General features: G+C 34.7%; 1 protein-coding gene across 3 annotated transcripts in view; it reads right to left on the minus strand.

Moving 5' to 3' along the window:
- Positions 1 to 1,128: 1,128 nt before the first annotated feature.
- The window catches only part of eya2 (EYA transcriptional coactivator and phosphatase 2), a 48,922-nt gene continuing 35,641 nt past the window's right edge, over positions 1,129 to 14,409 (minus strand). The window contains exons 11-16 of one of the 3 annotated variants that reach the window (XM_079840339.1): positions 11,694 to 11,752; positions 10,143 to 10,303; positions 7,815 to 7,929; positions 4,997 to 5,118; positions 4,811 to 4,911; positions 1,129 to 2,191 (exon numbers count right to left, since the gene is read on the minus strand). In XM_079840339.1, coding sequence (XP_079696465.1) covers positions 2,111 to 2,191; positions 4,811 to 4,911; positions 4,997 to 5,118; positions 7,815 to 7,929; positions 10,143 to 10,303; positions 11,694 to 11,752 — 639 coding nt within the window. In that variant the 3' untranslated portion in view covers positions 1,129 to 2,110. The remainder of the gene's footprint in view (positions 2,192 to 4,810; positions 4,912 to 4,996; positions 5,119 to 7,814; positions 7,930 to 10,142; positions 10,304 to 11,693; positions 11,753 to 14,409) is intronic. The other 2 variants (XM_079840338.1, XM_079840340.1) reach the window with 2 other exon arrangements.

The following is a 14,409-nucleotide window of genomic DNA, read 5'->3' on the forward strand; positions in this document are numbered from 1 at the left end:
TATGCGTTGTAATGTGGCACAGACTCAAGGGGCAAAGTTGCAATGACAACATGTGCAGACGGTTGGTAAAAGTGTCAAGGGCCATTAGAAAAAGGTTCTTGAACAAATAAACTAGATACATGAGTTGAGATAAGTGAATTGAGGTAAGGTTCCAGCAGATGGCAGCAAAGCTGGTGTTGTAGCGGTTTATTAGACTCATGTCCAGTGATTATCAGTGTATTCGACAGTGACTGATAATACGGGAGAATTATGCAATTACTTATGATCCAATTAAGCAGGTCTGATAGTCATTCTTCAAAATAGTGTACAGCAAAAATGTACATAATAATAATAATAATAAAACTACCGTTCAAAAGTTTTAGATTGGTAAGATTATTTTAATGTCTTTGAAAGAAGTCTCTTTGGCTCACCAAGGCTGCATTTATTAGACCAAAAATACAGAAAAAAACAGTAATATTGTGAAATATTTTTACAATTTAAAATATCTGTTTTCTATTTTAATATACTTTAAAATATAATTTATTCCTGTGATCAAAGCTGAATTTTCAGCATCATTACTCCAGTCTTCAGTGTCACATAATCATTCAGAAATCATTCTAAGGTATTTTTTTATCAATGTTGAAAACAGTTTTAGTTGCTAAATTAAATTAATTTTATATATATATATATATATATATATATATATATATATATATATATATATATATATATATATATATATATATATATTAATCATGATAAGACTGCCAGTCAAAAGTTTGGAGGTAAGATAAAAATAAAAAAAAACAGGCAGTAAAGACATTTATGAATATAATAAATATTACTAAAAAAGTTATATTTATAATAAATTATGTTCTTTTGAACTTTCTATTTATCAAAGAATAATAATAATCATAAATGCTTCTTGAGCACAAATCATCATATTAAAATGATTTCTGAATGATCATGTGACACTAAAGACTGGAGTAATGATGATAAATTCAGCTTTGATCACAGGAACAAATTACACTTTACAATATATTCACATAGAAAACAGTTCTTTTGAATGGTAATATTTCACAATTGTACTGTTTTTACTGTATTTTTGATCAAATAAATGCAGGCTTGATGAGCAAAAGAGACTTCTTTCAAAAACATTAAAAAACTTTAATGTTTGCACACTTTTGACCGGTAATATATATGTCCAATTCCACACAGCTTCAAGAAGGAGACTTGAGAATGAATTAATTTATCTTTATTCTATTATAATAAGCCCAGAAATAATCAACAATAAAACCTTATATACAAATCATAGCGAACAGAAGAGGTCGTGAAGAGCACATGCAGGTCAGAGGATCACAGGATCAGCGCGACACGTACAGTAATATATCAACGTCAGGGAAGTACAAGAAACATTAAACAAATATACATCCAGTAACAAACCACATGATGCTCCAGACACACGGTTTCTAGTGCGGGAAGAAAAGAAGTCAGAAACCGAAATTCATAAGTTAATAATGGGATTTTTTTAGTACCGGTAGCATTATAATGTGCTACGATATTTTCACTAATTTCGGGGTTAGTTGACTTTTAAATCGCTTCAGGGATTTTTCAATTCATTTCTGCAATACTTTGTACTCGTATAAAAGTGAGGGGTTAGTTTTTCTGCAGTTTTATAGCATGTATCTTCATTTTGTTTTAATTCAGTTAACATTTATTTAATGATTCATTTTCATTTATGTCACAATATTCAATCAATGTTCTCTGTTGTGTACTACACATTTGAGCCGGGTTTCTGTGCATACAGAAAAAACATACGGTGCACAGTGTGTGTGTGTGTACTGCATACAGCAGAGCTAGTATGAGTAGTGTGATAACATGTTCTTCTGACGTTTGAAAATAAATCTTTGATGGCTGTTGGTTTTCAGTGCAGTGCTGTTGTAAAGAAAAGGAAAGTGAATGAAAGAGAGACACAAGTGTTTTTCTTGGATTGATTTAAAGCAAACATTTCCAGTAAGATTGCTGCTCCCTGCTGATTGGTCCTGCAGCTCTTGGCTGGGTCATGTGATTCCTGTGGACCGCACATGTCTGAGGCCGACGGGCTGGAGCGCTGACGGGCAGATGCTGCCCTCTAGAGGTAATCCAGCTCAAGTGCATGACTCAACGCCTCCAGATCCGCCCGGCACGTCACTCTCCAGAACGGCATGTTCTTCTGCAGGACACCAGAACATTTCATGACATTTTTTACTTATTCGCATTTTTATATATATATGCACACGCATGCACACACACATGCACACACACACACACACACACACACACTGTGTCATTAAACAAATTTGTGTCCTCATAAATCACAAAAACACACACTCTAAAAAATGCTGGGTTAAAAAAAACCCAAGATGGGTTGAAAATGGACTAATCCAGCAATTGGGTTGTTTTAACCCAGTGAATGGGTCGTTTTAACCCAGCGGTTGGGTTAAAAGTTTGCTTAAAACAACCAAATCGCTGGGTTAAAACAACCCAATTGCTGGGTTAGTCCATTTTCAACCCAACTTGAGTTGTTTTTAAACGAGCATTTTTTAGAGTACACACACACACACACACACACACACACACACACACACACACACACACACACACACACACACACACACACACACACACACACACACACACACACACACACATGTTTGTTTTTGTGAAATGTGAGGACATTCCATAGGCGTAATGGTTTTTATACTGTACAAACCGTATTTTCAATCCCCTTACACTGCCCCTAAACCTAACCCTCACAGGAGACTGTGCAGTTCACTTTCTGTGAAAAAAAAACTTGTTCTGTGTGATTTATAAGCATTTTGAAAAGTGAGGACATGGGTAACGTCCTCGTATTTCACCCTCTTTTTGTAATACCTATGTCATACCCATGTCATTATACACATTTGTGTCCTGATATTTCACAAAAACATGCCCACACACACACACACACACACACACACACACACACACACACACACACACACACACACACACACACACACACACACACACACACACACACACACACACACACACACACACACACACACACACACACACACACACACACACACACACACACACACACACACACACACATACACAGACAGAGGTTCGTTTTGCTATCTAAATGAGGACATTGCATAGACATAATGGTTTTTATACTGTACAAACTACCCCTACCCCTAAACCTACCCATCACAGGAAACATTCTGCATTTTTACATTTTTAATAAAACATTGTTTAGTTTGTTTTTAAAGCTATTTAAAATATGAGGACATGTGAATTGTCCTCAAATTTCATGTTTACGTCGTAATACCAGTATAATACCTGTGTCATTATACAAATTTGTGTCCTCATAAATCACAGAAACAATGGTTTATCACTTTTGACCAATAGGTCGCGCAGTAACGAAATTGATGTGGTGTGGTCAGAGTGAGATGACAATGACAAAGGCAAAGTTTGGTGTCATTATGTCAAAGTATTGCAGAGATACAGCCTCAAGAATCATTTTGGCATCATGGCTCAACTTTGTCGCTGCAGTATACGAAAACGGTTTTGTCTGTTGACACGAAATTAATAACTTTTTGCTGTCATGGTCTGAAGATGTTACGATTCGATTTTGGTGAAAATCAGGCAAATAGTCTAGGAGGAGTTCGAAAAAGTAGGTTTCTGAAGGAAATCAAAATGGCGAACAGAATGTTTGGCCAAATATGGTCAAATTGGGATTTATGTTTTTGGCATGACCCAAGGAATCTATTAAAACCAGTTTTATGCCAATAGTCAAATTTAATCAAAAGTTATTAGCATTATTGGAAAATTCATTATAACTTTTGTCCACAAGGTGGCGCTGCCTTGAAACTTTTTGAGTACTTTCAGGGCTTGGTGATGAAGACACACACCGAGTTTTGTAACGATACGCCAATGCGTTTGTAAAACATAGCACTTTGTGACAAAATTCAAAATGGCCGACGCCCAAAATGGTTGATATGGGAAAATTGGGTATGGCATGGTTCGGTGTGATGCCCCGACTCTAAAGAGACCAGTTTTGTGATATTTGGCTAAAGCGTTCTTAAGTTATAATCAAAAACATCCAATTTTTGTATCTCGGGACCACTAGGTGGCACTGCGCCGAAACGCTGCAGGCAGCCTCAGGTCATGGTTGGCATAACAAACACCAAGTTTGGTTAGAATATGCTAAAGCGTTTCGGAGATAGAGCCTGACTTTTATTTTTGTGGGCACTTTGTCGATTTCATTCGAGCGTTATTCAATAACAGTCTGACTAATCATCTCGAGTCTAATACGGTTTTGTCAGCATAGTCTGATGATGATCTGGTTCAATTTTCGTGCAAATTGGAGCAACAGCCTAGGAGGAGTTCGCAAAAGTAGGTTTTTCAGTTAGTTAAAAATGGCGGGAAAATTATTATGACGGAACATGACGTCATAGGGTGCAATCGAATTGGCTTGAGCCAAGGAATCAGGAATCAATGTTTGAATTTTTTTTCTAGAATTTTGTTTCTAGCCCTTAGGGTTCAAAAGTTATTAGCAAAGATAAAAGTCAAATTTTGGACATGTGGTGGCGCTAGAGGGATTGTTTTAGAGATTCCAAAATTGGTGTGGTTAATGCGGGGACTGTCCTCTATCTGTGTGCCAAATTTCATAACTTTCCCGCAAGCGGTTCTATGGGCTGCCATAGACTTCAATGGCGGAATAATAATAAGAAATCTAACGATTTCAATAATTACATGAAAAATACCATAATGCATGATTATAGCACTCATTCCTTCATACCTTCTTGGCGACCGTCTCCTCCTCGACACCGTCCCCTACGACCACGTACACGGCTCGCCGGCCGAACCTCTGAGTCACGCGCTCGAAGCAGCTTTCTTTACCTGAAACACACACACACAACCTTCAAAATCCTGTTTCTAGAGCGGGAAGACCGTGTGAAACGCAGCGCTCCAAGAGGCAGCAAACCTGTTTTGGTGGCGCTGTAGATGTTCTCGATGGGGAACGCTCCTCCGAGGCCGTACAGAAGCACTTTGGACAGAGCTGGGATCAGCTGCGTGGTGGTGACCATCACGTTCACACAGTTTGGTCTGTGAAAGGAAACGTATGCTTGAGAACATGATTCTTAAAGGAATAGTGGTTTCGCTTATCACATGACAAGAGTAAAGCTTGCGATCCAATTCTCATACTATCCATTCAGTATTCGAAATTAGAATTAGCGTGTCCCAAATCGTAGTATGTTGAAATGAGTATTCCAAAGATACATGAAGTGCAGATCTGTGCACACTCTAACAGCTAATATAGCCCACAAACCATTGCACGTTGGACGAGGATTCAATTAGAACTACAAACATGGCAGATGTACGAGATGTATGTTCATCTACAACACCATTGTGAACGTTTGTAATGATACGTTTGGTCATTACGTTTTAAATGCATCATTATGCAAATTGCAAACACATGAGGAGAGTCTCCGCATGAAAGACCCACGACTGGCAGATCAACGTGCTGCTACATTTCTCTCCAAAACGGTAGGAAATTAATTTAAATGTGGAGGATTTAACTGTGACCAGATGATTGAAGGAGCAGACAAGATGCACGTAACTAAGCGACAGAGCTGTCGGTTAAAGGATTAGTTCACTTTTAAATCAACTTTTGCTGATAATTTACTCACCCCCATGTCATCCAAGATGTCCATGTCTTTCTTTCTGCAGTCGAAAAGAAATTAAGGTTTTTGATGAAAACATTCCAGGGTTTTTCTCCATATAATGGACTTCAATGGGCTCCAAACGGTTCAAGGTCCAAATGTCAGTTTCAGTGCAGCTTCAAAGGGCTTTAAACAATACCAGACGATAAATACGGGTCTTATCTAGCGGAACGATCAGTTTCTGCGAGAAACCGAGCAGTATTTATGCTATTATTTCACCTCTTATCAGACGAACGTGATCATCTCTGAGCTCCGCCATAACTTCTGCTAAGTGAGGTCAAAATACGAGCGTGGTCATAGATGTATACGTAGATGCCTCATTAGCGCCTGCACGGATCAGTCGAATGAAGAATCTACGATTGATATATCTATGACCACGCTCGTATTTTGACCTCACTTAGCTGGAAGTTATGGCGGAGCTCAGAGATAATCACGTTCGTCTGATAAGAGGTCAAATAATAGCATTAAAACTGCTCGGTTTCTCGTAGAAACTCATCATTTGGCTAGATAAGACTCGTATTCATCGCCTGGTATCATTTAAAGCCCTTTGAAGCTGCACTGAAACTGTCATTTGGACCTTGAACCGTTTGGAGCCCATTGAAGTCCATTATATGGAGAAAAATCCTGGAATGTTTTCATCAAAAACCTTAATTTCTCTTCGACTGCAGAAAGAAAGACATGGACATTTTGGATGACATGGGGGTGAATAAATTATCAGCAAAAGCTGATTTAAAAGTGAACTAATCCTTTAAAGACGCAATTATGATGAAGTCGTTTTTCCCAAAGCTTGCCTAATCTTCTCCTACACGCTCAAAAGTATGCACCTTTCCTTCACAATAACAGTGCATATTTTTAGGACGTAGGCGATTTGGGTTGCAGCATTGGTTCATACTCGTCGCATCCTCATCGTTTGAAACTTATCAAACTGGCAGCTCTAGTAGTAATGAAAAGATTAATCTTGAACTTAGTCATGGAAACTAGAATGTATAAACCTTACTTAAACTACTTAATAATCAATTAACAAGACATTTACAAGGCCAAGTGGTTGGAAAAATGGATGGACGGATGATTCCGAATTCATTTGGCACGACCCTCAAAGTGCATTATGGGTTTTCTCTAGCCTTGGCATGTACATCAATTGTACACTTGTTATTGTCATGCATTATGGGATTAAATGAGTGCACTCGATAATGTCCACTATGCTTTCAGACACCACTACAATGGCTGTCCCCTCAAATAGTGCCCTATTTAAGAGTATATGGGGCGATTTCAGACACATTATCAAGTGTTTACATTACTTCTTCTCACCGCTGCTTCCTGACAGTTTAGAGGCCAATTACTCTGAGTCGCCCCCTGTCGTTTCAAACAATAGTACAACGGCGTGTGCATCAAGTATAAACGCCTCGTTCGTTTGGAAAGGTGTGGTTTGTGTGGCAGAGGCAGGCTTAAGGAGAGATGACTTATGGGACCGTGGTGGAGGATTTGGTACACAACAGATCCTAAGAGTCATTGACAAATATCTTATCTTGTAATGTGTGTGGTCAGTTTCGCCACTCTCTATACACAGAGTATCCGTGATCGCAAATTCTAAAGTGAAATTAAAAAGCAAGCATGTACCCCGTATATTGATAACGGCTCCCTAATCCTCGCAAATTATATACAATATAATTACCTAACTATATAATTGCGAGAGAACGCAAAAGCATTGAAATCTATATTTTTCCCCATTTAAATGTCCCTTTAGGGCCTCTGTAGAATGGGCCTCACTTTTGAGTTGAATAAAAGTCGTGAGACAAATCAAGTCTTGGCAAATCAGGTGCTATCATTAATCCTCATCTCTCAGTGTCATCAATCTTTCATGCTGACATGCTACGCTTGGCAAGCCCGTGATGTTTGAGTGACACAAAACTGCTGTAACTTGCTGTAAAATAGTCTATTGTTAAAAGAATATTCCATGTGGCATTGCTGTGGAAAACTTCAAACTTCTTAAATAGCTTCTGCTGTTAAACTCACGCACGCACATGTGCTGTTTATTTGACCGGGATTACTGCTTTATCAAACTGCTGTAATGTTTTATACCTGGAGTTGATGAGAGCGAGGGCCTTGAGTGCCTGTGTCAGCCACAGATCCGTCAAAACCTCCATTTCCCGCCTCAGCTGAAGCCACTCTTCCCGCTTCGGACTGCCCAGCAAACCTACAGTTCACAAAAACAAATAAGATCCAGCTGAACATCAAGCAGACATTTATACATACAACTAATTGAGTGCCACATCATCAATGAAGAACAGGGTTTTTAAACAAAGCAGAACATGAGTGTAATGCACGGCCTTGAGTGACCCGTATCATATATAAAATATATAAATATTATATATGATTAAAAGACACTAATATACAATAAATCACTTTTACTGTATGTTCTGGGGTTGACAGATTTTTTTTTTTTTTATTAAAATGTGAAAAAGACATTTCGACAGTTTTGATTTTTGTTGTATCGAGGTCACATTAAATGTGCTTTGAAATCTTTTTACCATGCCTTCATTTATAAATTTTTCCATCATTTCAGAGAACTGAAAATTCATAGTAAAAATAGTATTTTTTAATATTTACATTAATGATAAACCATTTAAATGAACTTACTTTGCATTATTAAATATTTAACTAAATATTAAACATTTATACATATTAAATATATATTATATTTGTTACGCAGGAGTTTCCTGCGTCACCTCCGCATTCACAGAGGGATCCATCTCCAGAGTATTGACCGTGGCCAGTCAAACTACATTTCCCATAATGCTGCTCTCCTGGTCTGATCACACCTGCTCTTCATTGATTACACTCACACCTGCACTTCATTTCCACATGTATAAGAATCACTCTCTCACACCCATTCAGTGCGAAGTCTTGTTTTGCTCTGGCATACATACTGAGCATTGTCTACTCATTCTGTTTATTCTAGTTTAGATTAGCTTGGACTGTTTTTGGAAGTCTTCGACCACTCTCTGGCCACCTCGACCTTGGACTGTTTCCTGGCTATCTGAACATACTCTGGCTCCCATGACCCTGTACTGTTACCTGTGTTTGAAACCTCGCTGCCTGCCCCGATCATCAGCGCTAGCTTACCTGAGTATTCTTTGCCTTGCCCATACCATTCCTGTCAACCCATCTATACCCTGTCTGTCTGACTTTGTCACTAATAAAGCTGCAAATGGATCTCTATGACTCGGAGGATTCATTACAATATTAAATAAATATATTTAAATAAAATGTATATTAATATTTATATTGCTCTCATTAAGAATAAAATACTACTAATTTTATTATTATTTTGAATATTTTTATTATAATTTTCTATCTAGTAATAGTTCTCTAATTACATTTTTTTATTTTATCTTTAATTATAATTTTCTACCTATTAATAGTTCTCTAATTTAATTTTATTATAATTTTGAATATTTTTTTATTATAATTTTCTACCTAGTAATCAAATAAAAAAAATATTAAACATATATACATATTAAATAAATATATTTAAATAAAAATATATTAATATTTATATCACTCTCATTAAGAATAAAAAGGCTAATTAACTATATCACTTGCTGCAAGAATTATTACAATAATAATAATGTTATTTCTTGTTATTGTTAATGTTGTCAATAATAATAAAATGAATAATCAAAATTATTATTATTGTTACTACTACTACATTTATTATTTTGAATATTTTTATTATAATTTTCTACCCAGTAATAGTTCTCAAATGTAACTAAATATTAAACATATATACATATTAAATATATATTATATTAAATTAAAAAAAAAAAATCAATATTTATATTGATCTCATTAAGAATAAAAGGCTAATGAACTATATCACTTTCTGAAATAATTACAATAATATTAATAATAATAATGTTATTACTTCTTGTTATTATTACTGCAAATAATAATACAATTAATAATAAAAATTATTATTATTACTACTTTTCTTTATTATATTAAATAAATATACAAATTATAATAATATTTACATTGCTCTCATTAAGAATAAAAGGCTAAATAACTATATTACTTTCTGCTAGAATTATTATCAATAATAATAATATTGTAATTTCTTGTTATTATTAATGTTACTACTACTTTTATTATTATTTTTAATATTTTTTTAAGTAGTAGTTTTATAGCCTGACTTTACAATGTTTGCAGTTGATGCATTAATGTAATAGTCAACTGACGTGCGGTCACAGGTGTGTGTACAACTTCAGCTATTTTACAACGGCTTCCAACACGTTTCAACCAATCAGATTTTAGAAGAGGGACTGTCTGTTTTCCTGTTTAATAGTCATTTCAGGCCCTCGTTGCCCTTGTAGTGATAGTTGTGAAGTGCTGTTCTCTCCTTCTCACCTCCTACATTGTTCTTGTAGGTGTTGTATATCTCTTTGACGCGCCGGTAGCGGAAGGCCAGTTTCCTCATCCAGTCGACCCCGCCGTGAACACCTGAGCCCAAGCAGAGCGTGCCTCCACCTGCGGGGCTCTGGAAGCCGTCTGTGCCAAAGTTATACGTGCTGCAAGTACAGACACACATACGGTCATCTACACCCACCAAACATTATTCTTTCTCCTGACATGCTCCTAAAAGTCTGATTAATATCCACTGTAAAATGTGTGCAACCAGGGCGAGGGTCCGCCTCCAAACTGTGATAAGAAACTATAAGGTTTTATAACCAGCATGTCAGCAGAGAATTCAGTCATTATTTATTCACCATGTCGTTTCACAAAAGGAAATTAAAGAAATTTTCCTGATGCTTTTCATATAGCATCAGTTCTTAGTCAATAAATAAAGACATTGTGAAAAAATCTGCAAATTCAATATATATAGGATATTTTCAGTTAGAATCAATATATAGACTGCTTGTATTGTATTTTTTTGAGTGCTTTTGTACTTTTGCAGCTTTTTGAAAAAACATTCCTGCTGCTTTTTCATATAGCACCAGCTCATAGTAGATAGATAAATAAATAGATTGAAAAAAATAATAAATTCAGTCAATTGAATAAAAAAAAATCAATAAAAGATTATAAAATAAAAGATATTTACTAAATTATATAGACTCCTTTTATTCAGTTCATAATCAATAAATACAATGGAAAAAAATCTATGAATTGAAATTTTAGTCTTAATTTTAATCTTAATTTGAGTAAAAATCAATGAAAGATTATAAAATAAACTAAAATAAAATATATTTATTAAATCATATAGACTGCGTTTATTTTTACTTTTTGAGTGTTTTTGTATTTTTGGAGCTTTTAAAAAAATATTCATATATTTTTTTAAATATTAATATAGCATCAGTTCATAGTAAATAAATACATTGGAAAAAATATATGAATTGAAATAAGGTATTTTGAGATCAAATCAATAAAAGATTATAAAATAAACTAAAATAAAATATATTTACTGAATCATATAGACTGCTTTTATTGTAGTTTTTTGAGTGTTTTTGTGAGCTTTTTAAAAAATATTCATATTTTAAAAAAATATTTATATAGCATCAGTTCAAAGTAAATAGATTGATTTTCAGCAAAAAAGATTTAAAAATAAATCAAATATATTTACTAAATAATATAGACTGCTTTTATTGCATTTTTGTATTTTTTTGTCACTACATGGCCTGTTTTTTTTAATGGAAATATGTGTTTGGAACAAAATGGTTCATAAATAAATGACAGAAATTTCATTTTCGAGAGGACTGTTCCTTTAATAATTCTGTGGACTGTTAAACGTGTGATTAATGTCCGTCATAAAGAGTCTGACGCAGAAATCAGAAACCAACAACCTTTAATACTCAACATGTCTTTAGCATGCCATTATGTGAAGAAAAGGATCCCTTTATGGCACATAATGTGGATTTTATTAGAAATGCTCACTTGGCTAGATGAAGGAAAGTCATACTCTACCTCAGGTCCTGCCCATTGTCATCCGAGGCCACATCATCGATGTGAACCTGGTCACATTCCTGGGAAATGAAAGGAAAGCAGATACGCATGAGGTGGATACGTTACAGCCGAGCGAAGTGATGTACTGTGTATAGACAGGTTCACCCGCCGCCGAGCCTCAGGGAGAGAGGGGAATATTAAAAAAGATGAACAACAAAAAAGCGTGAACGGGCCACCGCGACCCAAGACATTCAGGCGCCTTTAACACCGGAGGGTAAAAGATCAGAAAGATGGCAGACGGAACCTCGCCATCTAAACCCCATATCGTACGTTCATTAACGCTGCGCATTAGCTTTGTCTTGGCCGAGTTTGCGCGTACGCCTGCCAGTATACACTCATTACAGCGGTCGATGTATAAACTCAACATCTGCTCTTTACTTGAGATAATTATCCAGTGTGATTCTCCGTGTTGTTTTAGCCACACATAACACGTGTACATTTGATCAAGATTTGGATTCGCATAGTTACGCTAATTAAAGCAAAACAATTACTCAGCCTTCAGCACTGACAGAAGACATTCATGCTCTCCTATTGCTTTCATATTTTTCACAGATATGCCTCAACGTGTGTCACGTTTTAAATCAGGGGTTTTCAAACGGGTCCTCTAGAAGGTTCTAAGGGGTCCCCAGAAAATTTGAGAGAATACAAAGACAAAGCAAACTTCATTTTTCATTTCTAAATGTTTCTCTCTTTACTTGCCGTATACATATTTTCCAGAATTGTATATGTTTGCTTTGAGTTTTTCTCACTATAGTTACCCCTTTATCTCGCTCACTGGGGTTGTAAGGCACTATGAGTATGTGAGATGCTTACATACATTTATTCTGAAAGTTGCTTATACGAATCATTTTTAATTGAAGATGTTCTTCTCCAGGTTTATACATCCAACATTAAGTTTAGACAAGTTTGCAGAAATATGTTGTATTTATAATGTCACACTTACTATTTATCTAACAGTTGAAATGTTTTTTCATACATAAAATATATAGATGAATTTTAGGAAGGGGGTCCCTCATAAAAGGTTCATCATATTTTGGGCATCATAAAGTTTGAAAACCCCTGTTTTATATCATAGAGCAGATCTCCCACTGACTTCTCACTCTAAAAAATGCTGGGTGAAAAACAACCCAAGTTGGGTTGAATATGGACTAACCCAGCAATTGGATTGTTTTAACCAAGCAATTGGGTTGTTTTACGCAAACATTCAACCCAACCGCTGGGTTAAAACAATCCATTCACTGGGTTAAAACAACCCAATTACTGGGTTAGTCCATATTCATATTCAACCCAACCTGGGTTTTTCATTTTTTAGAGTGTATTGCTCCTAAATTACTTTTCAAAATAAAAATCTTTCAAAATGTAGCTCATGTGCAAATGTACCTTCACAACAATGGGAAAATATGAAAGAAATGTAATGCATTTTTTTTTGGATGTTAAAAATGATAAATTTTTCATTTATTACTATATTTACCTATATAAATATAATTTACTATATATATCTATTACCAATATAAAAAAAAAAAAAATAATAATAAAAAAAAAATATATATATATATTTTATTTTTTATTTTTATTTATCTTATTATAAAACATATTTGTTAATTTAAATTTTTAGATTTACCTATATATATATATATATATATATATATATATATATATATATATATATATATATATACATACACACACACACACACATTTATATTTTTTTATTTATTTTTATTTTATTTATTTATTATTTATTTTCAAATTAATCGTAACTAATTGCATCCAAAATAAAAGTTTAATTACATAATATATGTGTGTGTGTACTGTGTATAATTATTATGTATATTTGAATGCACACATATGTATATATTTAAGAAATATTTGCATGCATATATATTTATATTATTTATATCATATATAACAATTTTATACATAAATCTAACAACATTTTCTTAAATATATACATGTATTTGTGTGTATTTATATATACACAAAATAATTATATACTGTTCACACACATGTATTATGTAAACAAACTTTTATTTTGGATGTGATTAATCGATTTGACAGCACTAAATTATAATTGTGGGGGGGGCATTAAGATCTGTATTCTTCTTACAAACTGAATTATGCTAATCAATGCAAAATAATGACTTTAGCACTGAAAGAAGACATTCATACTCTCCTATTGCTTTTCATATTTTTCACAGATATGCCTCGACGTGTCACGTTTTATATCATAGTGCGGACCACCCACTGACTTCTATTGTTCTTAAATGAATGCCATTATAACTCGATTTTTCACTTTTTAAAGCACATATACTACATCTAGGCCAAATGGTAATTGTTTTTTGACTGCTTTTAGTGAATTGCTAGGGGTGGATTCCTTCTTCAATGGTCTTCTATTTAATTTTTTTATGGTTATGCATGAAATTCGTTTCCTCTGATATTAATCACCCACCCCAAATATTTATCTTTTCGCTATTGAACTATTCTGCTACCTTCCAGACATGAATTATCTTTTTTTCTGATGAAGTAAAGCGTTAAATGAGTAAGTTAGGCCATCAATCACGCTTGTGTTTCTAAGCTGTGCAGTTATTTTGCTCGCGGCAGCTTTCTGTTCCCCAGCTGACAACAGACTGAACTCCAGCAGCGCTTGAATGCTGAATGATGCCTTGGAATATTTGAG

Source organism: Gobio gobio, assembly GCF_949357685.1.
Source record: "Gobio gobio genome assembly, chromosome: 17".
NCBI lineage: Eukaryota > Metazoa > Chordata > Actinopteri > Cypriniformes > Gobionidae > Gobio > Gobio gobio.